The sequence below is a fragment of the Anolis sagrei genome, chromosome 1, assembly GCF_037176765.1.
Source record: "Anolis sagrei isolate rAnoSag1 chromosome 1, rAnoSag1.mat, whole genome shotgun sequence".
Classification (NCBI taxonomy): Eukaryota; Metazoa; Chordata; class Lepidosauria; order Squamata; family Dactyloidae; genus Anolis; species Anolis sagrei.
In genome coordinates, this window is record NC_090021.1 from 12,296,831 (window position 1) to 12,323,421 (window position 26,591).

Below are 26,591 nucleotides of genomic sequence, written 5' to 3' on the forward strand. Positions count from 1 at the left end.
CTATGGTAAAAGTCTTTCTTCTGTACTTGAGCATCACTTTGTTTGCATGTGAAATGAAAGCAGTGGTCCTGTAGGTACTGCTGTTAGCCCTAGCTCCTGCCAACCTAGCAGTTTGAAAAAACATGCAAATGTGAGTAGATCAATAGGTAACTAAGGTAATAAAGGTGCCCGTGCAGCCATGCTGACAACATGATCAGGAGGTGTCTATGGACAACAGTTTCCTTGGCTTGGAAATGGAACAAAAGCACCTCCCCATGGCCAGACTTGAGCAGTGCCTCCAGTAAGCTGGAGTTGAAAGGGGAAGGCTTTGTTTTCTGTGTATTTTTATGTCATTGTTATTCCACTGCATTATTTATTTATTTATTTATTTACTGCACTTGTAGACCGCCGTTCTCAGCCCTAGGGCAACTCACGGCGGTGTACAACATATAAAAAACAATTTACAATAAAGGCAATATCACAACAACAATAACAACATCACTATCAATAATACAATTACACTAAATCATTCGCGACGTCTCATCATAGAATCACAATCCAATCTCGTTTTCCATATTCCGTTCCAATCATCATTGCCAATTGTTGTAGCACTTAGTCAAACGCCTTCTCAAACAACCACGTCTTTAGTCTCTTGCGGAATGTCATAAGGGAGGGCGCCTGTCTGATGTCTACAGGGAGGGTGTTCCACAGCCGGGGGGCCACCACCGAGAAGGCCCTATCCCTCGTCCCCGCCAGGCGTGCCTGTGAGGCAGGCGGGATCGAGAGAAGGGCCTCCCCAGACTATCTCAAAGCCCTCGTGGGCTCGTAGGCCGAGATGCGGTCCGAAAGGTATTTTGGGCCGGAACCGTTTAGGGCTTTGTAGGCCAGCACCAGCACCTTGAATTGGGCCCGGTAGCAGATTGGTAGCCAGTGGAGCTGGAACAACAAGGGCGTTGTGTGCTCCCTGCGTCCCGCTCCTGTTAGTAACATGGCTGCCGCACGCTGGACTAGCTGGAGCTTCCAGGCCGTCTTCAAGGGCAGCCCCACGTAGAGAGTGTTGCAGTAGTCAAGGCAGGATGTGACTATTATAGGCTTGCCTATCTGTGTATGTTGTAATCTGCTCTGAGTCCCCTTGGAATATAAATCAAATAAATCAAGTATTAGGTGCTGCAATCCCAGATGGCCCCAAATGGTTTGGGTCCAGGTTAACTATAGTATCGCCTTCTCTTGTATAATCTGCCCATACACTCAGTTCCTACTTCAATCAGATGACATTTTCTTAGGCCAATCCCAGATTGTGGAATGACCTTCTAGGAGTGATTCATCAAGCTTGAGATGCCATCTGAGTTTAAATCAATAATAAATAAAAGCCTTTCCCGGCAGGCAGGTCTGTCCAGATTATTTTTATATTGCGTTTTTAAGAAGTATTTATTATTAGATTTTAATATGGATTGTTTCCTTTGCTCTTTTAACTGATATGATGGATTGTGTTGTTATTTACCTACCTGCAGAAAGAGGTAGGTAAATCGTAATAGTAACAACAACAACAACTTAAAGTGTTTCCAATCTGTGGGTAATTCCATATTTGTATTGTCGAAGGCTTTCATGGCCGGAATCACTGAGTTGTTGTAGGTTTTTCATTCTGTATGGCCATGTTCTAGAACCATGTTCTAGAACCGTGGTTCTCAACCTGGGGGTCGGGACCCCTGGAGGGGTCATGAGGGAATGTCAGAGGGGTCACTAAAGACCACCAGAAAACACAGTATTTTCTATTGGTCCTGGGGGTTCTATGTGGGAAGTTTGGCCCAATTCTGTTGTTGGTGGGGTTCAGAATGCCCTTTGATTGTAGGTGAACTACAAATCCCTGCAACTACAACTCCCAAAATGTCAAGGACTATTTCCCCCCAAACTCCACAAGTGTTCACATTTGGTCATGTTGAATATTTGTGCCAAGTTTGGTCCAGATCCATCATTGTTTGAATCCACAGTGCTCTCTGGATGTAGGCGAACTACAACTCCAAAACTCAAGGTCAATGTCCACCAAACCCTTCCAATATTTTCTGTTTGCCATGGGAGTTCGGTGTGCCAAGTTTGGTCCAATTCCGTTGTTGGTAGAGTTCAGAATGCTCTTTGATTGCAGGTGAACTACAAATCCCAGCAACCACAACTCCCAAATGACAAAATCAACCCCCCATCCCAACCCCACCAGTATTCAAATTTGGGTGTATCGGGTTTTTGTGCCCAATTTGGTCTAGTGAATGAAAATACATCCTGCGTATCAGATATTTACATTACGATTGATAACAGTAGCAAAATGACAGTTATGAAGTAGGAAGATTGGGGGTCACCACAACATGAGGAATTGTATTAAGGGGTCGCAGCATAAGGCAGGTTGAGAACCCCTGTTCTAAAAGCATTCCCTCCTGACATTTCACCTGCATCTATGAAGTCGTGAGGTCCTCACAACCTCTGGGGATGCCTGCCATAGATGAGGGTGAAACGTCAGGAGAGAATGCTTCTAGAACATGAATATCTACAACAACCCAGTATTCCTTATTTGTTGACAAATGTGTTGGAACGGAAGTAAGATCTGTCTCTGTAGCTTGAAGCCGCTCTATGGGAATGCCATCTGTTCTTGGTGATTTCTTTCTCCCAAGTGCTCTTGAGTACATCTTCCGCTTTATCTTCCGAAACTGGAGGTTAATGCGAGCAGATGTTGTACTGTGACCCCCATCTTCCCTCACAGCTGGCTATATTAGTTACAGCTGGCAAAAGATGTGGTCCGACAGTTTCTGGAAGCCCATACATGTTGGCATTCTTAATCTGTTTTGGGGTAGATAATAGGGATCCTGGAAGAGGGAATTTCATTAGGTGTTGCTTGTTGCCTGCTGGTTGCATGACAAGCATCACTTGCTGAATTTTTTTCTTCTACCCAGCCACTAAGGTACAGTAATCCTCTTTAGTTTTCACTCTAGCAACCTTACACTCACCAGCTGTTGATGGACTACTACACCTATTATGCTTGACTAGTTCTTACTTAGGCGATCCCTTGTTTTCTGAGGAGGATTGTCTTCCAGTATTCTTGTGGGTCCGTATGTGGCTGTGGAGCCCTATTCTTGCTCTGCATCTTCTTCCGCAGTGAGGGCATTGGTTTCCAGGTGGAAGGCGGTCTCGGTCGCCTTGACAGTCTTTCCTCTTGGCACACTTCTCCCTTTCGCCCTCCATGCGTGCCTCTTCAAATTCTGCAGCACTGCTGGTCACAGTTGACCTCCAGCTGGAGCAGTCAAGGGCCAGGGCTTCCCAGTTTTATATCATACGAAAGCTTACTGGCACAACCTGGGGATCACAACCAGATACAGTGAAGACATCTGCCCTTGCGCTGTGTTACTCTGCTGCTGAGTATGCATGCCCAGTATGGAACACATCTCACCACGCTAAAACAGTGGATGTGGCTCTGAATGAGACATGCCACATTATCACGGGGTGTCTGCGCCCTACATCACTGGAGAAATTACACTGTCTAGCTGGTATCGCACCACCTGACATCCGCCGGGAAGTGGCAGCCAATAGTGAAAAGGACCAAGGCAGAGACATCTCCAGCTCATCCTGTTTGGGTATCAGCCAGCACATCAACGAGTTAAATCTAGAAATAGTTTTCAAAGCTCTACAGAGACACTCGGTGGAACACCTCAGCAAGCGAGAGTCCAAAAGTGGCAGCACCTCAATCCGTGGGAAAGGGAAAGGAAGGGATAGAGGGAAGGGAGGGAGGGTAGGGAAATGAAGTGAGGCAAGGGAGGGAAGGAAGGGAAGTGATGGAAACAAAGGAAAGCGAGGAAAGGAAAAGTTGGGAAAGCAGGAAAGGGAAGGAAAAGGAGGGAAAAGGAGGGAAAGGGGAGGGAAGTGAAGGAAAGAGAAGGGAAGAAAAAGGAGGGAGGAAAGGAAAGCAGGTTCACAGGGCGGGACTTTGTGGAAATAGCAGAGTCACCCCCCTTCTGCCAATCCTTAGTTTCCCTTTAAGCCCCGCCCTCTCCTCGCGCAACGTTCGAAGGGGCGGGGCTGAAGGAAAGAAGGAAGGAAAGAAGGAGAAAGGCTCCTCCCCTTTCTCCTTGCTTCGCCTTTCGCTTCGTGCCTGTCCGGAAATAGCCGAGTCACCCCCTTTCGGCCATTCGTCTTTCCTCAAGTTCTCTGGTGTAGGCCCCGCCCCGTTCGGAGGGGCGGGGCTGAAGGAAAGAAGGAAGAGAGAGAGAGGGAGCGAGTGAGGGTAAAAAAAGCCTCACTCTTCCTCCTCTTCGCCTTTTTCCGTTCTTGTCCGGAAATAGCCGAGTGATGGTAAAACCCCTCCCTCTTCCTTCTCTTCGCCTTTCGCCGTTCTTCTCTGGAAATAGCCGAGTGAGGGTAAAAAAGCCCCTCCCCTTCCTCCTCTTCTCTTCGCCTTTCTCCGTTCTTCTCCGGAAATAGCCGAGTGAGGGTAAAAAAGCCCCTCCCCTTCCTCCTCTTCGCCGTTCTCCTCCGGAAATAGCCGAGTGAGGGTAAAACCCCTCCCTCTTCCTTCTCTTCGCCTTTCTCCGTTCTTCTCCGGAAATAGCCGAATGAGGGTAAAGTCCCTCCCCTTCCTCCTCTTCGCCGTTCTTCTCCGGAAATACCCGAGCGGGGACGTACGCCGCCTTGGTGCGTGCCTTGCGTGCGCGCTCCCGCCTGCCCCTCTCTCCTCTCTCTCTCTTTCTCACTCTCTCCTCCTTCCTTCCTTCCCCCTCAGCAAAATGGCGGCGGTGGCTGGTGGAGGCCTTGGCAGCCTGTGAGGGCCTGGTCTTCCTCGGCCTTGCGTAGGCCTTGGGCGTTCTCCCTTCCTCCCTCCCCTGGAGACCCTCTCCTTCCCCGCTTCTCCTCCTCCTTGGAATACCAGGCCCATTCCTGCTCCTCCTCTCCCTTCCCCCTCTCCCTCCTCTCCCTCCAGCCTCCTCCCTTCCCGCCCAGCCATCCCTCCATCCCTCAGCGGCGGCGGCGACCGGGAGCGGATCAATCAATCAATGGTCGGGAGGAGGAGGAGGCGGCGGCCGCTGCTGTTGTTGTGGAGGGAACCATGTGTGAGAGCTGCGCAGAGCTGCTGGAGGTGCTGAACGAGAGTGAGTCACAAGGAGGCCTCCCAGGAGGCGGGCTGGGGCACTTTCTCTCTCTCTCACACACACAGACACACAAGGCAAGGGTAAACTTCGGCCCTCCAGGGGTTTTGGACTCCAACTCCCACAATTCCTAACAGCCCACTGGATGGGAGATGGAGTCCAAAACTCTTGGAGGGAGGACTGAAGTTTGCCCATGCCTGGTATACACACACACACATATGCACAAATACAGTATACACACATACACACACACATATACAAAATGCATGGACAAACTTTGGCCCTCCAGGGGTTTTGGACTCCAACTCCCACAATTCCTAACATCTTCCCACTGGGAGATGGAGTCCAAAACTCCTGGAGGGAGGACTGAAGTTTGCCTATGCCTGGTATACACACACATATGCACACACACACACACAAGGAATGGCTGTTAGGAATTGTGAGAGTCCAAAACACCTGGAGGGAGGGCAGAAATTGGTCCATGCCTGGTATACACACACATATGTGCGCACACACACACACACGGCTGTTAGGAATTGTGAGAGTCCAAAACAGCTGGAGGGAAGGCAGAAGTTGGCCCTTGCCTGGTATACACACATACACACACACACACACAAGGCAAGGGTAAACTTCAGCCCTCCAGGGGTTTTGGACTCCAACTCCCACAGTTCGTAACAGCCCACTGGATGGGAGATGGAGTCCAAAACTCTTGGAGGGAGGACTGAAGTTTGACCATGCCTGGTATACGCATACACAGACACACAAGGCATAGGCAAACTTCGGCCCTCCAACTCCCACAATTCCTAACATCCCTCAGGGAGATGGAGTCCAAAACTCCTGGAGGGAGGACCGAAATATGCCCATGCCTGGTATACACACACACACAAAGCATGGGCAAACTTCGGCCCTCCAGGGGTTTTGGACTCCAACTCCCACAATTCCTAACAGCCCACCAGCTGGGAGATGGAGTCCAAAACTCCTGCAGGGAGGACTGAAGTTTGGCCATGCCTGGTATGCACACACACAGACACACAAGGCATGGGCGAACTTCGGCCCTCCAACTCCCACAATTCCTAACATCCCATTGGGAGATGGAGTCCAAAACTCCTGGAGGGAGGACCAAAGTTTGCCCATGCCTGGTATACACACACACATATGCACACACACACATACACAAGGCATGGGGAAACTTCGGCCCTCCAGGGTTTTTGGACTCCCAACTCCCACAATTCCTAACATCCCACTGAGAGATGGAGTCCAAAACTCCTGGAGGGAGGGCCAAAGTTTGCCCATGCCTGGTATACACATGTACACACACACACACACACATGGCTGTTAGGAATTGTGAGAGTCCAAAACACCTGGGGGGGGGGCAGAAGTTGGCCCTTGCCTGTTATACACACACACACACACACACACACACACACATATATATATATATATATATATATATATACACACACATACACACATGCACATACATATTCACGCACACAAGACATTTACCTATATAAATTAAAATGTAATGTTCGTTTGTGGGATTAACATATACATACACATGCACATACATATTCACGCACACATATTTAATTATCTATATAAATAAAAATGTAATGTTCATTTGTGGGATTAACATAACTCAAAAACCAATGAGCGAATTGACACCAAATTTGGACACAATACACCTATCAGGCCAACAAGTGACCATCACTCACAGCAGAGACTTAAAAAGCACATACACACACACATATATAAAACAGCGCAAAACCACATATATACACAAATATATACACAAAACCATATATAAAACAGTGCATGCACAAAACCACATATATATACACATATACGCCAATATATACACACACAAAACACATATACGCAGACTGGGCCACAGCAACGCGTGGCAGGGGATGGCTAGTATATAAATATATATGTACATATACATATATACATACACACACACACATATGCACACTTACAGATCTATTTACATATATACAGATGGATGCTTTGCAGAAAAGGAGACTCTATATGCCTTCCTTCTCCCATTCCCCATATCCTGTATTGTATTTATATATTTCAAAGGAAAATAATTCCCTACATTTTCCTCCTTCCAACCCCTATCATTTATTTATACATACATACATACACACATACATACACACATATATACACTTAGACATATACAGATAGATGCTTTGCAGAGGAGGAGAATCTTTATGTCTTCCTCCTCCCATCCCCCATATCCTGTCTTGTATTTATATATTGCAAAGGAAAATAATTCTCTACATTTTCCTCCTACCATCACCTATCATTCATTTCTATATATTATACACACACACATACCTACACATATATACACTTCCATGTATATAAATAGATGCTTTGCAGAGGGGGAGAATCTTTACATGTTTTCCTCCTCTCGTCTTCTGTATTCTGTATTGTATTTATTTATGCATTGCAAAGAAGGAGAATTCTCTACATTTTCCTCCTCTCATCCCCCATCATATATATATGCACACACACACACACACACACACGCATATATACACAGATAGTTGTTTTGTAGAGAAGGAAAAACTGTACATGTTTTCCTTCTGTCATCTCCCTGTATTGTATTTATTTATGCATTGCAAAGGAGAATTCTCTACATTTCCCTCCTCCTATCCCCTATCATTCACACACACACACACATACACACTCTATATATGTGTATATACACTTAGATATAGATTTCGCAGAGGAGGAGAATCTTACATGTTTTCCTCCTCTCATCTACCATATCATGTATTGTGTTTATGTATTTCACAGGAGGAGAGTTCTCTACATTTTCCTCCTCCCACACACACACATATATATACATATATACAGATAGATGTTTTGCAGAGGAGGGGAGTCTTACGTGTTTTCCTCCTCTCCTTTCCCATATTATGCATTGTATGTATATATTGCAAAGGAGGGGAATTCTACACATTTTCGTCCTCCCATCCCCCATTACACACACGCGCGCGCACACACATATATACATACACATTCTTATGTAAACTTAGAATATATATTATGCACACACAGACTATATATATATATATATACGCACACAGATATAGATTTTCCAGAAGATGAGAATCTTACATGTTTTTCTCCTCTCACCTTCCATTTCCTGTATTGTGTTTATATATTGCAAAAGAGGACGATTCTCTATGTTTTCCTCTCACCTCCCATATTATATTTGGCATTTACGTATATATTCCAAAGGAGGGGAAATCTACACATTATCCTCCCATTCCCCTATCATTCACACACACACACACACACACACACACACACAAACATGTATACAGATAGATGTTTTGCAGAGGAGGGTAATCTTACATGCTTTCCTCCTCCCATCCCCCATATTATGTATTGTATGTATATATTGCAAAGGAGGAGAATTCTACACATTTTGCTTCTCCAGTTCCTTTCCTTTTTCTATCTATTTCCATATGTATTTATATTACCAATGAGGAGCAGAATCCATAAATTTTCCTCCTCAGTTCCACCATATTGTGTGTGTGTGTGTTTGTATATGTATATATATATATGCTTGTGTGTGTGTGTATGCATTGCACATTCTCTTTCTCCAATTCTCCCCCCATTGTGTATATTTATATTTAAAAGGGGGAGCATCTCACACATTTTCCTCCTACAGTCCCCCTCCAAATCATATATCTGTATGTGTCTGTAATGCAAAGGAAGAGGAGACCCTGACACATTTTCCTCCCCTGATCCCCCATTATATATGGTATATTAATGTATTTATATTGCAAAGGAGGAGGAGCACCTCACACATTTTCCTCCTCTGATCCCCCTCTATATAATATATATGTGTGTGTGTTGCTAAGGAAGAGGAGAATCTTACACATTTTCCTCCTCAAATCTTTCCATAACATACATGTCCATGTATCTATCTTGCAAAAGAGAAGGAGAATGCTATTTATTTCCTACTGATTCCTTCATATCACAAACACACACGTATATATCTATGTATCTGTCTAGCAAAGGACGAGAATATTACTCACTTTCGTCCTCCACCCCCCATCAGATAGCTATCTATTTTGCTGTATTGCAAAGGAGAAACTTCCATTTTCTTTCTCTGATCCCTCCTCATCAGATCTATTTAACATCTGTCCATCTTGCAAAGGAGGAGGAGGAGAATCTTGCACATTTTACTCCTCTGATACTGTCTCCCAAATCTTTTCATTTTTAAATATTATTCCGTCAATGCAATATCTTTTGGGTGGAAAGAGTAGCCTTGCAGGAAGGGAGATGTTGAAAAGGACAGATTCTGAGGAGGGGGGTGAAAAAGAAGGATTAGAATTGTTAGCACCTCGCTTAATCCCCTCCTCTCCAAGTCCCTCTTCTCCATTTTTTTAAAACCGGCCTTCTTTGTAGGAGGAGAGGCTTGCAATATATAATTAAAAAACAAAACAGGGAAGGCCAGTTCCCGGATAAAGGTTGTGCCATCCTTTCTGCAGAGATTCCATGGGGAATGAGAGCTAGGTTTTATTTGGGAATAGCAGACTCCGGTTGGAACCGACTTCCGAGTATAGTATGCTGCAGATGGTCAGTTGTGCTTTTTGTGCTCGGTGAAGAATACGGATTATTTCCTTTTTCCTTAATCCCTTTCCCCCCAGTATATTGTAGGGTTCAGGCCTTAGTGGGCATCTTTCCTCTCAGATGAAAAGTGACTGTGGGAGAAGTGTTGTGGGTGAAGGAAGAAGTACCCCTGGCTTTTTTATTTCTTATCTCTGGATGCTCCTTTGAATTGTGCCTTCCTAAGAAGGGAAATGAGGCCTAGTTCAACCTCGTCTGCAATTGGGCCGCACTTGTATGTGTTGCAAGCAGGGTTGGAGTAAAGCTGTAGTTGCAATCCTCTCTTCCCGCCTTGCTCACAGCAGTGGGATCCTAAGCGGAGATGACAAGGAGTTCTTTGAACTGGAATGACCCCCTCTGTTTTGGATGGCTGGGGTTACTGTGGAGGAGGAGGTTGTAGTGATGTTAGTATTGGTTTATTTCCTGCTTTGTGTCTGTTATAAATTCTAGTTTTATAATTTTCTGATAAAATGTCAGAAGAGCTAATTTTCTCCACTATTCCACACATGCATTTTTGTCTTACTGTTTGTTTACACCTGTTTTTCTCTTTTCTGTCCATCTTGTCTAATTTCTTTATCTGGAGCAAAAGAAACAAAAATATATTCAGTTATTTAAAACAGCCATTTTGAAGTAGGATGTTTCTGTTATTTTCTCTCTGCAACTGGCTGAAATTTGTTTCCATGTAATATATGCATAGGGTTTAGACTGCAGTTATAAAATACAGTAGTTCTAGTTTATTACAAACCCATTGTCTTATTACTTTTTAACTATTGTAAGATTTAATATGTTTCTAGGCTAAACAATACAAACGTATTTCTCATCCATAGTCCTTTTTAGATAGTGGGGTAATCTAAGTATGATACTGACTACTCTTTTGGAAATTAGCAATTTAATTATTGACCTTTAGATTGTAGAAAGCCCTGGAAAACTGAATAAATTAAATAAAATGATAAAACATTAAGTTCTTAAGTTCTTGTTAAGTTGCTTTATCAGTTGAGTTGATTATTTACTTGTAACCAAAGCATCTTACTATTCAGGAGATGATTGGTTACTTGTCCTTATTTTGAGTATTTGATACGTCCATTTCTAATATTTGGATGCAGATCAGTATGATAATAGCATGGATTTATTTACAAGTTAAGTGTAATAGATCATAGTGAGTTGCCTCTGACCATGGTTTTAGCCTTGTAGGTTATTATTTTTGCCAGTTAATTATATGGCCTTTAACATTCTAACTGATATAGATATAAATTTGAAGATGGTGTGCAGGCGTGATATATGGTGTCATTGAGGTTGAAATGCATCTGGAATGACTGTAGTAGATAACATTTCCACAAACAGTGAGGTTTATCGTGATCTTATTTTGAAATAGGAGTATTCTGAAGCACAGCATTGACAATGGAGTGGAAAGAATGATAAATTGTGTTTCATTTGGCTTGTATTCTATTGGCTCACTTATAAGATAGTTTTTGTGTGTTTTGAAGAGATATGCAGCAGAGATGTAACTGTAATAGGTGGACCAGTTTAAAAAAATGGCTATGCAAGTTACAATACTTTCTGCTTGAATTAGATTGTATTTTCATTAACATTTCCCACTAACCATGATATCCAATACTGTTCATGTCTACGCAGAAATAAGTATATTTTAATCCCACCCACTTTATTCCCTGGTTAGTGGGTTTACTTTTGCTATTTTCGAGTAAGTCTAACATTGTGACTTGTTAGACGTTATAGTCAAATGCCTGGTTTTAAGTGATGGAAAATTATATATGTATGCACACTGACAGTTAAACTTTGGTTCATCTGCAGCGTGAGCCTGTGATGATTTGCCTAATTATAACTAAGAGTTCTGGGAGAATTTTTATTTGGTGGTGGTGGTGATTTATTTCCTGGTGTGAGTTTTCATAAGAATGAGAATGTCATCAACCTTGTGAGTAGCTAAGACATTTAAAAATCCCTAATAATAGAATAAATTGTGATATGTACAAGTCCACATATGTAGCACATGCAACATGTGAACCAGGGACCTCAAAGTTTTTAAACAGAGGGCCAGGTAACAGTCCTTCAAACTGTTGGAAGGCCGGATTATAATTTGAAAAAAAAATTGAATTCCTTTGCACACTGCACATATCTTATTTGTAGTGCAAAAGACACTTAAAAACAATACAATAATTAAAATGAAGAACAATTTTTACAAATATAAACTTATTAGTATTTCAATGGGAAGTGTGGACCTGCTTTTGAGATAGGATTACTGTTGTTGTTGTTGTTGTTGTTGTGTGCTTTCAAGTCATTTCCAACTTAGGTTGACCCTGAGCAAGGGCTGGGTAAATGACCTTGGAGGGCCGTATTCGGCCCTTGGGTTATAGTTTGAGGACCCCTGATGTGAACCATAGCAGAGAAAAATTTAAAATACTACAGAAGTTAAACATCTATCTTGTGCTGTTATCACCTGTGGGGCGATATGACCCAGTTTGGGTGAGTGGAGAACACTTGCAAGAAATCACTATCTCCATTTAATGATTTAGAAGATTTTCTAGTTTATTGTAGTTTTTTAGAATGTTCAAGAAACCTTTTGCTGCATAGCAGTGTTAATTTATTGCTGGAAACACCAATTTTAGATTAATCTATTTTTTAAAAAATCAAGAAAGACGAGTGAGATCATGATGCAAAGTTCTAAGTTGCAGATTGCCAGCAGCCCTCAGTCCTGCCTGCTGGACAATTGGGATTGCATCTGCATTTTATTGAAAGGGACTGAGCCTTGAGAGAAACCCAGAAACAAAATTAAATTTCCATTATTAAAAAAGCTTTCACATATACCTAACAGAATACAGAAAATACTGTGCATTTTATCCTTGGCATGTTTGTATATAAGACAGAAAGGGTAGCATGTGTTTCAGAAATCTCTTTATTTATTTATTTATTTTGTCGTGTCAGGAATGACTTGAGAAACTGCAAGTCGCTTCTGGTGTGAGAGAATTGGCCGTCTGCAAGGACGTTGCCCAGGGGACGCCTGGATGATTTGATGTCTTTATCATCCTTGTGGGAGGCTTCTCTCATGTCTCCGCTTTGGGAGCTGGAGCTGACAGAGGGAGCTCATCCGCCTCTCCCCGGATTCGAACCTGCAACCTGTTGGTCTTCAGTCCTGCCGGCACAGGGGTTTAACCCACTGCGCCACCGGGGGCTCCGCTCTCTTTAAATGCAATGACTGGATAGTGAGGAAATAGGAAGTTTATGGACTACTGTGCCTAGCTCTCCCGGACAGGGCTGATCTCAAACACTCAAGAGTTGCTGAACCTCTCAGATTTAGGAGTACTAGCTACACACCTCCTCCAGGGATAGTATCTCCCCATCTAGGGCTGCTGGTCTACCCAGTTCTCACAACTAAAAACACAAAAGCACAGAGCCTCTGTCTTAATGGGTTTCAGATTTAGTTTATTGATTCTCATCCAGCTCTATATAGCATCTGATGATGACATCCAACCCCAAAACTTTCCCCCAAGCAGCTACAGTAGAGTCTCGCTTATCCAACATAAACGGGCCGGCAGAATGTTGGATAACCAAAAATGTTGAATAGAAGGAGAGATTAAGGAAAAGCCTATTAAACATCAAATTACATTATGATTACATTATGATTTTACAAATTAAGCACCAAAGCATAATGTTTGGCAACAAATGGATGGAAAAAGCAGTTCAGTACAAGGTAACTTTATGTAGTAATTACTGTATTTACAAATTTGGCACCAAAACAGAAAAGAGTTCTTTCTTTCTCCCACACTGGACTGCATTGGATAATACAGAACATTGAATGAGTGAAGGTTGGATAAGCGAGACTTCACTGTACCATCAGTTTGCATTGAGCTTTACAGATGAATTGAGGGGTTTTTGTCTATGTAGTTTATAATTTGATAATGTTTCTTGTCTTTAAAATGACCTGGTTGGTCCTTTCTTGCTTCCTTTCAATAAATCACTCAAGTTAAAATGTTTAGAAACCATTTGTTGACGTGAAATGGTTCCTGTGAACATCACTGTGAAACATGAGTGATAAAGTGATTTTCGTGATCCTGAAGAACCAGACCTCTAGAACTTAATCTGGAGTGGAAACTGATGTCATGGTCAGGACCATTTGAGTTGTCTTCTGGATTTTGGTACAATGCTCTCCAGACCCCTGTCTACCTATCTTGCTGAGTTATTCAATGTAAACATATCTAATTCCATCTAATTCCAAATAGTTAACTGAAAGATGCAGTTAACCATTTATTTTGCCCCAAAAACTGTTAATAAAACTCAGATTTTTTTTTAAAAAAAAGACATTCGGAGGAGGGGGGATTATTCAGGAAGTAATATTTCACTTTTAAAAAAAATCTATTGCTGACCTTCACAAACCTGACCTCTACCCCAGTAAAACTCAAGTACAAAACTAGAGTGTAACTGACTGTTTTCATAATGAGGGGTTTTTTTGGTTATGTTTTGTTTTGGGGATGAAGAGTCAAAGACATATTTCGCAAAGACATATAAGCCATATTGCTGTATTGGCTTATCTTGAAGAACCTCATGGTCTTCAATTTTGTTGTTCCTGTAGTTTTTATGTTAAGTGTTTATACCCAGTTCCAACATTTCCACAAGGTACTATATAATAAAATCATTAAATTAAAATCTGTAATACTCACAATAATCATTCAGTCTGAAATCTGTTTTTTTAAGCATTGAGATGTTTGCACAATAATCAAAAGGTTAGATAAAATTCCCAATTTGCTCAATAACCAAAGATTAGGTAAAATTCCAAGGAAAACTGGGTAGCAGTCCTGTGTTAAATGAGGAAATTCACATAAAATTATATGGACTGCTAATTTGTAATTGTTTATGAGGAATTGTAATTATTTAAGAGCTTTTGTGAAGGAAATGCAGATTTGTAGAATTGAGAGAGTTATGATATAGTGCGTTGTCACTAATACATTTTTATTTTATTTGCTTGGACAAGTTCCATTCATGAAATGTGTTATTTCCCACCTGTTTCCCTTTATAAACTCTTGTCCCACTTGACTAAGCTCCTGAAAGTTGAGTGACCCTTTTAACCATGGGAAATTAAAATAAATATGTCAAAGCAAATTTCCACATTGTGATGTAAATTGTAATGAATTTTTTACCTGTGTTAAATGTTTTTAATGTTTAAATTATTTTTGTACTGTTGTGGGCACCAAATTGTGCCGTTTTGTGAACCGCCATGAGTCGCCCTCGGGCTGAGAATGGTGGTATAGAAGCATAGTAAATAAATAAAATAAATAAATAAATAATGCTTTGGTGTCCAAAGCTTGACTTCTGGGACATAATAGATGATCATGTAGTTCTGGTGAAAGAAGCAATAACAGTAGTGTGCAGAAAGTAGTTACAAATTTGGTTAGGATCAATCTCAAACTATCGGTTCCACTGAAAAGGATTTATGGCATATGATGATGCTTCTTGATGTCAAGGTACACTCACTCATTCATTTGGAAGTAATATTTATTTTAGAAGATTTTCTTTTAAACTGACTTTAACAAATTATCTATATTTTGCCATTGTAGTTGAAAACCTTAACTACCAAAGATGAGCCACAAAGCAAACTGCAATGAATTATTTTTTTTTTATTTAAAAGTTTTGTATACCGACCTTCTCACCTCTCTTGAGGGACTCAGACCGGTTTCCAACCATAATATCACATACAGTCAATAAAACATCATACTACATATTACAATAAAACATTAAAACATTAAAACAGCAATTACATTCAATAAATACAATGGTCAGTCGTCCCACTAAATTTGATGTTCATCATCCTCCATCCATATCTCAGGGTGTTGGCTCACTCATCGAATGCCTGTCTCCATAACCACGTCTTCACCTGCTTCCTGAATGTCAGGATAGAAGGGGCGGTTCTGATCTCTGGTGGGAGAGAGTTCCAGAGTCGAGGGGCCATATACCCAAGCAATATACCTGTATTACTCAAATGTAATGCACACCGCTAATTTCAAAACCTTGAAACAAACAAAAAAAGTATTTGCTGGCAAATATAATGCACAGCCGCAAAAAGTGCATTCTTGTAATTTGGCCAAAAAAAGGTCTGCATTACAGTGGCTGCATGCTAATAATGCCTTTAAAAGCAATAGTGTTAGGACACCAAAGCTTCCAGTAATGGAAAAGAAAACCTTGGGGTGCATCTATGCTATAGAATGAATCCACTTTAACTGCCCTGGATCAGTGCTATGGGCTAAAGAATGCTGATGCTTCACCAAACTACAAATCCCAGCATTGCATAGTATTGAGCGTTGGCAATTAAATTAACGATGACGTCCCTCAAATAGACACTCCAGGTGCAACTCCTGAAGCGCCCCCCCCCCTTTTGTTTTGGCTCAGCTCTAAGATTAGCATGTTATGCGAATCTAATGCGCACCCCAATTTTGGAAGGCCATGTAGCCAAAAAAAGTGAGCATTATATTCAGGTAAATATGTTAATAGTGGAGAGAGTAAACATGTGAATGCTTAAAAGGAGGTTAAATCCCCCCACCCCCCCTGTGCTTCTTGAAATCTCTAAAAAATAGCCCAGAAAACAAAGTGGTCTAATTTACATGAAAATACTTAAATGGAAAAAAAAAAGATTCAATAGGTGGCGGTATTCACTCAAGTAAAGAAGCAGTCTGCACCAGCTTCTAAGTAGAGAGGTCCCCTGGAGTGGGTCCCTCACTTGTTCTGTCTGTTAGTACTTCCACTGCGGATGGTGGTACATATTAGAGAGGGCTCTTCAGATAAATTCAGATTATGGGCAGGGTCATACAGGAAGAGAGTTTTTTGTTTTTCTAGTCTTAACCTGTTTAGAGATTTAAAATTATGGAAAATCACATCTGGAAATGAACTGGTGGTGATGCAGCAAAGTGTTACATTGGTTCATGATACTACTTGTGTTACTACAGGAATTCAGCAATTTATATATTGTCTGCCTCAGTTTTTCTGAAAATGTGTTTTTCTTTCTGAGATCTAGAAGAGGAACATTCTAAGAAAACCCTATGAAATTTATAATGTCACCATAAAGTTGTACGCTCACACACATACACAAAAAACACTTGTTCTCACCTACTATCCTGTAGGAACAGTAACTCTTTACCCACCACTAAATGCTCTTCTTCTGAGGGCCCTTCTAGGCATGCCCTGTATTCCAGGATCTGATCCCAGGTTTTTTGTTTATCCTAGATTATCTGGCAGTGGGTACTCATATAATCTATAATCCCATCTGGTAAACTGGCTGGGATTTCTGGGAGTTGTGGGCCAAAACACCTGGGGACCCACTGGTTGAGAACCACTGTACTATAGTGACAACCACAACCGTTGAATCAGTGCTAATGGAACAAAATGTCTGTATGTTTTCTGAAAATCTTAGGTAAACAAGTCTGCTTCATCTCACCACAGATACTTCCATTAAATGTATCTGTATTGAACACTGCATGCATTCTTTAGCTGTCTACTTTGTTAGATTGTAGATAAAGTTGAAACAAAACCAATCTGATTGCCCCAACGCACAGGAAGACTGATACAAAAAAGTGCCCCTAGACCTATATCATTCAGGACTGTAAAAGTTAGAAGCAGTATTTTTGGTTGAAAACTTAAATTGTCATTATCAGTAGACTTAGGTTGCAGTCTATACTTGCTTGTCAGGGGTAAGCCCATGGATTTCTAGATAAACATGTATATCATTTTGTGTTAATTGGAAGTAAAAACAATGCATTTGCATGGAACCTTTAAAATGAATGCATGCATTATGATAAGGCTTCTATAGATGGGTGAGGAGGAGACTCGTGAAGATCATTATTTTACTCACAACAAAACTGTAAAAAACTTGGGATAGCCAGGCGTGGGCCTATGTATAAGTAGCTAAAGGAAGCCATTAGGTCTGTGGAGAAGAATGTTTGATTCTGTAAATATTGTTGGAGTCCCAAACACTACCTTGTCTGATTAGCTTAGTTGATGGCAAGAGAAAGTCCAAGAAGATCTGGAAGACCATATATCTTTTGTCGTCCTGCCTTTTGTAAGAGCAGCACAGCTGTTATTCATTTTTCAAAAGTACATGCCAAGAGCTAGCAGCTCCTTTCTTCTCTTGCCTTTGCATGTTACAAATCTTATGAATACATGTTTTTCTCCAGTCTCCTGTTTAAGAAAATGAGCCAGAATTGGCCCAAATGATTGCTTATTTTAATTCTTTGCAGATTGGCAAGCCAGGAAATATAAACCATGTGGTGGTGACAGCAGCATGAAGTGGTAGAGGAGCATGAAGTAATAAAGGTTGCTCACCTGTAACCGTATTTCTTCGAGTGTCCATCCGTGAAATTCACACTTATGGGTTATCCTTCGCGCATGCGCAGCAATCCAGAACTTTCTAGAAATTTTAAATGATTTTTAAATGATTATTTAAGTACAACACAAGCCCCGCCCATCCCCCGCCCCCCCGGTATATAGGCCCTGCCGTGCGCCTGAGAGGTAGTTCCCAAGCGCCAAATAGCGGCGTAACACAAATAGGCATGACAGAGGGGAGGACGGGCGGGTCGTGTGAATTTCACGGATGGACACTCGAAGAAATACGGTTACAGGTGAGCAACCTTTATTTATTCTTCGTGTCCTCCGTGAAATGCACACTTATGGGTGAATAGCAAGCTACTGACCTGGAGGTGGGTCATGCCACGCAGGAAAACAGTACAGCTCTGCCGAAGGCTGCATCCTTCTTGGCTAGTACATCCAGTTTGTAGTGGGATGCAAACGTGGACGGTGTGGACCACGTAGCAGCTCTCCAGATTTGATCCAGTGGAACTCCACGCAAAAAGGCTTGAGAGGTGGAGACCGATCTGGTTGAATGGGCCACCAGTTGAGATGGTGGCTGTTTCCCTGCCAATTGGTAGGCTAGGCGGATCGTAGAGACGATCCATGAGGCCAACCCCTGAGAAGATACAGGGTGCCCCATCATGTCTTTCCTGTATTTTAAAAACAGTCTGGGAGATTTTCTGTGTGGGGATGTTCTATGGAGATAGAATGAAAGGGCCCTTTTAACATCTAGTGAGTGGAGGGCCACCTCGAGAGGAGAGGATGGGTTTGGGAAGAAGGCTGGTAGTATGATGTCTTGAGACATGTGGAAGTGGGAGACTACCTTTGGTAGAAAAGTGACATCGGTTCGCAGTACAACCTTGTCATCATGAAATCTTATATATGGTGGGTCTGATCGAAGGGCCGCGAGTTCACTGGTCCTTCTGGCCGAGGTGATGGCCACTAGGAATGCAACTTTCCAGGAGAGGTGAGAGATATCATTAGAGGCCATAGGCTCAAAGGGAGGTTTTGATAGTTGAGATAGTACTAGCTCCAGGCTCCATTGTGGTGGGGGAAGGGAGAGAGGAGGATGAACATTTTTATATCCTTTTAGAAACAATTGAACCAAATTGTCTTGAAAAAGGGACGGCAAGCCACGTTTTTTTCTAAAGGAAGAGATAGCTGCTAAGTAACATTTAACAGAGGAGAGGGAGAAGCCTTTCTTGGAGAGGTGGACCAGAAAATCCAGCACCACCTGAGTGGGTGCAGTGAGGGGATTGTGACCCACTGATTTTGTGAACGTTGAGAATATTGACCACTTGTAGGTATATGACTTTGTAGTGGATGGTTTATGAGCAGCGAGGAGTATACGCGATACTTCTTCTGAGAAGTTTAATGTGGTCTGATCCTCCACGCCGTCAGGCGGAGGGAGTGGAGGTCTGGGTGGAGAACGAGCCCGTTCTCCACTGTGAGGAGGTCTGGAATGGGGGTAAGGTGGAAATAGTCCCCGTTGGAGATTTGGAGGAGGGTGGCGAACCAGTGTTGGCGTGGCCACCAAGGGGTGATCAGGACGCAGTTGGAGTTGTCCTGGATTATCTTGGCTATGACAGGTGACAGGAGGGGGAGGGGGGGGAAAAGGTAGATGAGGTCTGGTGTCCAGCGGAAAAGAAAGGCGTCTCCTAGACAGCCTGGGGATACGTGAGGGCGGAGCCTTGCGCAGTATATTGGGCAGTGAGTGTTCGCTGGGGATGCGAACAGGTCTATTGTGGGTGTCCCCCATTTGCGTGTAATGGCTTGGAACTGAGATATGTGGAGATGCCATTCGTGATTGTTTTTCGCTGTTCTGCTCAGTGAGTCTGCTAGAGTGTTGTCTTGGCCCGGTAAATGAATGGCCATGAGGAGGATGTTTCTCTGAATGCACCATTCCCAGATGCGTGTTGAGATTGACGTCAGTGTTTGAGACCGCGTTCCCCCTTGTTTGTTGATATAGAATTTTACTGCAGTGTTGTCTGTCACTATTTGGATTATGTGATTGGAGACGATGCGGGTGAAGGCCCGAAGGGCTTTCTCTACCGCCATCATTTCCAGGGCATTTATGTGGAAGTGTGTTTCTTGAGGGAGCCAGTGGCCACTGATTCTGAATCCCTTGAGATGTGCTCCCCAGCCTGAGTTGGAGGCATCTGTTGTCAGGGACATGGATGGGTGTGGCTGTATGAAAGGCATGCCTAGGCGAACATTGTGTGCTTTTGTCCACCATTTGAGGGACTGGAGTATCTTGTGTGGTGGGTGCAGGATTCGAGACTGTGGATCGTGGAGGGGGTCGAAAACCCTGATGAACCAGTTCTGCAGGGGCCTCATCCGAAGCCGAGCGAAGGGGGTTACTGCTGTGGTGGAAGACATGTGGCCAAGTATAGACTGAATGGCCCAAGCTGAGGCTTGTTGGGAGTGGAGGAGGGAGAAAATAGCCTGTTGAAGTTTTAAGAAACGGTCCTCTGGAAGGAAGGCTTTTTGAAGCGTAGAGTCTATGATGGCTCCTATAAACTGGATGCGCTGAGTTGGTTGGAGTTGTGATTTTTCGTGGTTCACAACCAGGCCGAGATCCTGTAAAAGAGATAAGGTGTAATGAATATCTGTGTATAATTGAGATTTAGAAGATGAGGCCAACATCCAGTCGTCCAGGTAAGGAAAAACTGTTATACCTTGTTGGCGGAGGTGTGCGGCGATGACCGCCATGCACTTTGTGAACACTCTGGGGGCGGCGGATAAACCGAACGGGAGAGAATTGAACGAGAAGTGGTAGTGTTGGACCGTGAAGGTGAGAAACCTTCGGTGTGAATGTCGAATTGAAATGTGGAAGTATGCTTCTCGTAGGTCTATTGTTGCTAGCCATGACCCTTCAGGAATGAAGGGGAGGATGTTGGAAAGAGTGACCATACGAAATTTACGTGGAGTAATGAAGGTGTTGAGTTTGCGGAGATCAAGGATGGGCCGTAATCCCCCATCCTTCTTGTCTATGAGAAAATAGCGAGAGTAGAAACAGGTGTTGGATGTGTGTGGAGGTATAGGAGAGATGGCTCCTTTGAGGAGTAGTGAGTGAATCTCCTCCCATATGGTCTGGGAAGGTTGTGTGAGGATGACTTTTCCCACTGGTGGGTATTCGTTGAATTCAATCGCATATCCTCTGTCAACTATGTCCAAAACCCAAGTGTCAGAGGTAATGGACTGCCATTGCGGGAGAAAAGAGTGTAATCTGTCAAGGTAGGTGATTTGTTGTTTGGGGGAGGGGGAGGGGAGGGAAGAGGTTATGCTAAAAACGACGTTTGTTGTTGTTTGAGGGCCTGGTACCACGGTACTGACCTCTAGACGGGAGCGAAGGGCGTCTTGTAGATGCCGCAGGCGTATATGGTCTTTGTCGTCCTCTGTAGAAAGAGTTGTTATAAGGTCTGTTATAAAACTGGGGGCGATAGTAATAGGAGCCCCAACGTTGTCTTTGGTAAGTGTACGGTTGTTGGTCATATTTGTACACTGTTTGTTTCATTTTATGAGAGTGCTCCAATTGTGAGTCAGTCTCTGGGTTGAACAGGCCTGCCTCATCCATAGGGAGGTCCTCAATGAGAGAACGTTGAGATTGGGAAAGAATTGCTGCCCTAAGCCATGCATGGCGGCGAAGGGCTACAGAGCCTGCAATAAGCTTTCCAGAGGTGTCAGCTGTGTTTTTTGCTAGGTCTTTTTGTAGTTTGGCCAATAGGAGGGCTTCCTGATGGAAGGCTTTAGCCAACGGTTGATCAGCTGGTGGTAATAGATCTAAGTATGGGGATATTTTGTTCCAAAGGTGAGTTTGGTAGACACTCATATAAACCCCATAATGAGCCATGCGTGCGAAAAGGCATGCTGAGGAATACAATTTTTTGGCCATAGAGTCTAGCTTTCTCCCTTCTTTGTCAGAGGGGGATGCTTGGTTTCTTTGAATAGGTTTTGGTTGAGCATCGGTAACCACAGAATTTGCTTTAGGCATCTTAGAGAGCCAAGAGGCTGTTGATAGATCAATACGGTATAAGTTCTCTGCTCTTTTAGGAGTTGCTGGAACCAAGGCTGGTGCAACTCCTGTATTTTTTAGGATTTTCAACAGATATGGGAGAGTGGGCAACACAGTGGATGTAGGCGTTTGTTGTTCAGAGGAGGTGAAGCATGGATCTGTCACAGTATCTGTGGGTTCAGGTGTGGCAAGGTTTAGAGCTCTGGCGAGTCTTATCAATAGTGCTGAAATTTTTTTGAAATCTTCTAGGTGTTGAGGAGAAGGGTCAGGGTCTGGTTGGGGGTCTTGGATAACTGGTGTGTCATCTGTAGACTCTAAATCAATGGTCTCTGAGTCTATTTGGGGGGGCATGTTTGGATCAATGGAGAAGGTTTGCGGGTCCATTTCTGTTTGGGGATCTGGAGGGCGAGAGAGTGTGGCTGAAGGAGGGTCACGTGGAGGCTGAGGGAGGTTTGGATCCAGGAGGTGTGGAGGCTGTGGTTCCCTGAAGTTATCAGGGGGGTGGGGGTAGTAATAAGGATAGAAGGGGAAGGGAGGAGGAGGAGGAGGATAGAGGTGGTAAGGGTAGTCGTGGTATCCATAAGGATGCTGCTGCCCTGCGGGAAGAAAGCGCATCTTCTTGGAAGGGGGAATGGAGGGAGCTCCAGATTGGCGCGGAACCGGGGAAGGAGAGCGGCGGCGGCGCCCGGCGGCTTGCGCCGAGGTGCTGGGCAGCGCGGGTGACGGGGATTCGCCCGGTTCCGGGGATTGAGGAGGGCTGGGGGAGGGAGGAGGCGAGGTTTGAGACGGAGGGAGAGGAGGAGGAGAGAGAGAGAGGTCAGCCGGAGGCTGCGTTTCCAGCTCGAGGTGCGGAGCTAAGAGCTCCAAGGGAGGGAGGTGGGAGGGGTCTTCCATTTGGAGGATGTTTGGGAGCGGTTCCTGTAGATGGAGCACGGAACCGGGAAGGAAAGGCACAGTTTGTAACACAGGGGGACTCAAGGGCTGTGTGCCAGTGAGTTGCCGTCCCTTTTTTTGCTTGTTAGTTTTTTCTTTTGATTTTGAAGACCTCGTGGTTTGTTTTGGTGCCTTAGATTTCTTTTTTGGCGGCTCCCCAATGGGAGTGTCTGCCTGATTTTTGTCCCGCCTATCCCCAACTTGTGGGGAGGAAGGCTGGGAAGTCTCCTGTACAGGGGAAGATTGGGAGGGGGTAGGAGCCGTTTGCGGGGCCAGGGCCCGCTCATAAAGCAGAGCTTTCAGCCTGGCATCTCTGCCTTTGCGCGCTCTGGAGGTAAAGCTCTGGCAAATCTCACACGATTGGAGATTATGGGTTTCTCCTAAGCAAAGGAGACATTTTGAGTGCCTGTCTGCCTCGGGGAGATTAGCCCCGCAGGCAGAACAATTTTTAAAACAAAGGGAAGACATTCTAGCCTGAATAAAGAGTAGTCAGCCGGTCCGAGGTAGGTAAGGAGAGTTTGGGAGGTCGAGAGACGGTCCTGAGTCAAGGGAAGCCAAAGTCCAAAGAAGCTAGAGAGTCCTGACGATGCTGCCTGTTTGGCGTGGAAAAAGGAACTACCTCTCAGGCGCACGGCAGGGCCTATATACCGGGGGGGGCGGGGGATGGGCGGGGCTTGTGTTGTACTTAAATAATCATTTAAAAATCATTTAAAATTTCTAGAAAGTTCCGGATTGCTGCGCATGCGCGAAGGATAACCCATAAGTGTGCATTTCACGGAGGACACGAAGAATAAATAGGGTTACCTGGGAGAGGCAACAGTGGGGTTCACTTAGTGGCCAGCAGATGATGATGATGTGTTACCCTCTTCTCACAGCTCAAGGCAGGGCACAACACAGTCAAACACATCAACATAAAATGTATACAATAAAATAAGTATACCAAAAATTACTATAAGACACATATATCACCATACATGGCACAAATATTAAAATACAATGGTAATAGAAAGTAAATTTAAAATTCATGGTTTAAAATTGACTGGGTAGGCCTGCCAGAAGAGATTGATTTAGTGATTAGTAAACCTGCTTACAAGTACCTCATGCCATCTCTGTAGTTAATATTCATTTTTTGTCTGCCTATTTAGCCTGAAGAATAGCCATAGAATTACTAACTTTCTTGGGCACATCGTTTTTCTCCCTTCTCATCAACTGTTGATGAAGCTGGCCTGGAAACACTTGTATTTGAAGGGCAAGATGTAAATTGTGCGGTTAATTGTCATCAAGTCAGCTTTTGACTTAGGATGATGCTACAAATGAGAGACTCCCAAATCTCTCTTTCAACAACCTTGTTTGGGTCTTGCAGAGTCAGCGCCATGGTTTTCTTGATGGAATGTCTCCATCTGTATGCAGTCTTCCTGTTTTTCTATTGTCTTCTACATTACCAAACGTTATTGTCTTTTTTAGTAAGTCGTATCTTCCCAGTACAGTGGAACCTCTCCTTAAGAGTGTCTGAAGAGCATTTGAGTTAAGTGCTGTTGCTTGGTTTGGTTTTGCTTTGACATAAGAGCAGAGCTTTGAGTTAAGAGCTAGTGCCAGAGGAGGCGCTAGCCCCAGAGTACAGGGCTTGAGAGCTTCAAGGGCACAGCCTCTGTGCCTTGTGCTTTTGCCCATTTTGGGAGATTGCTTTTTTGCTTTGAGGAGATTTGGGTTAGTTGATTTTATGTCGTTTTTATTCCTGGTATGTTTGGCTTTATGAAGAGAGAGAGAGAGCAAGAGAGGAGGGAGGGTGGAATGAGTACCGTATGAAGTAAATAATGCTTCTGCCTCCTCGCTTTGTGCTTCTACCATTGTGCCACAACTTTATGCTTCTACCATTTTAAAGTTGATTTTTTAAAATAGTTCCATGTGAATATGAAGGTTTTGCCTTGCTGTTACATTGGCTAACACACATTTTGTTACCTGAGATGTGTTTCCTTTCCTCAACGTTATGCTTCTACCATTTTAAAGTTGATCTTCCATTTTTATTGTTTCATGTTAATGTTATACATTATTTGTTATTTATAAAGTGCATTTTCATATTTAAAAACACATAACAATTTTTACATGGGGCGATTAGAAACAGATTAATAAGATTTCAATTGGAAAATTCACTTTGAGATAAGAGTATTTTGAGTTAAGAGCTGGTTGTGAAGATCCCTTACCTTGCCAGCCTGGGTGGCAGGGCCTAGGAGAGGCAGGCTAGTTAGTTTCAGCCTTAGAAGGCCTGGCAGAGGGCAGCAGGAGCCATTTTAGTTTAGGGAAGGCTCTAGTTCAGAGAGGGGGAGTGGCCTAGGCCTGAGCCAGCCTTGAAACAGCCAGGATTGGTTGTTTAAAGGGGGGCGGAGTTAGACTGTTTGGAGGGAAAGAAAGAAGCTTCTTTAGTCAGTCAGTCTGTTGATGTTAGAGTTAGAGCAGGATTACAGAATTAGGAGTTCGTGATAAGAATAGGCAGTTTGCCTGAAATTTGCCAGCGAAGTAAGCTGTGGCAAACTGGTTACAGCTATTTAGGGAAGAAATAGCTGGGTTTTCTATTTGTAACAAAGAAAGGACCATTCTCATGCAACCGTTACGTTTTCAAGACCAAGAACATTTTATCTGTAACAGCCAAGCTTATTAAACTGCATTCACTTCATTCTGTATCTCTATCAATAAACTTTACTTGTTTTTTTTTAAACTTAAGCCTGAGTCAAGTGTACATTTGTGGATTTAGTCCCTTTTCCTTTTAATTCAACCTCACCTGTTTTCCTTCAAAGAAGCCATTTAAAAGACACAGTACTTGGTGGTCTAAAAAGCTGTTTTAATAATTTAACCAGCTAGAGGGTTCCTGTACTTATACTTATGGTGGCAGCGAAAGTTTAAATAGAGAGACATCCCCTCAAACGTTATATTGGTGCCAGTGAATTCTTTATTAAAGGAGGGACAGTTGGTGGTATCTGTTTGCCCCCTGTCCAGTTATATTGTTTGGCCACACGACGTGCCTTTATAATTGGTGTCAAATGGTGGGATTGATCGTATTGCCATCTGCATAGCCTTTATACTGGTCACCTAACAAATTAAACTTTTAAGTTAAGGTGTTAGTGTACATGAGTCGCAGTTTGGTCATTTTAGCCTCTGGGACAGTGGTTCTCAACCTGTGGGTCCCCAGGTGTTTTGGCCTACAACTCCCAGAAATCCCAGCCAGTTTACCAGCTGTTAGGATTTCTGAGAGTTGAAGGCCAAAACATCTGGGGACCTATAGGTTGAAGACCACTGTTCTAGGAAGAGTTGAGTGCTTGTTCTAGGGCCCATTTGTTTGCCTTTTTAGCAGCCCAGAGTGTCTATAGAACTTACAGCACCACATTTAAAATGAGTTTATTATTTTTCCTAGCAGCTCTCTTCATTGTCTGGTTTTCACAACCATACATAGAAATGCAATGGCATGGACAAGCCTTAGTATTCTATTCTATTACTATATTATGTGTTCATGTCCCACTTCTTCTCTCACATAGAAGACTCAAAGATGCTAACATTAAAAGCCATGCAATATG

General features: G+C 43.3%; 1 protein-coding gene across 1 annotated transcript in view; it reads left to right on the forward strand.

Moving 5' to 3' along the window:
* Positions 1 to 4,582: 4,582 nt before the first annotated feature.
* Positions 4,583 to 26,591, forward strand: part of USP34 (ubiquitin specific peptidase 34) — a 180,741-nt gene continuing 158,732 nt past the window's right edge. The window contains exon 1 of the mRNA XM_067462788.1: positions 4,583 to 5,102. Coding sequence (XP_067318889.1) covers positions 5,060 to 5,102 — 43 coding nt within the window. The 5' untranslated portion in view covers positions 4,583 to 5,059. The remainder of the gene's footprint in view (positions 5,103 to 26,591) is intronic.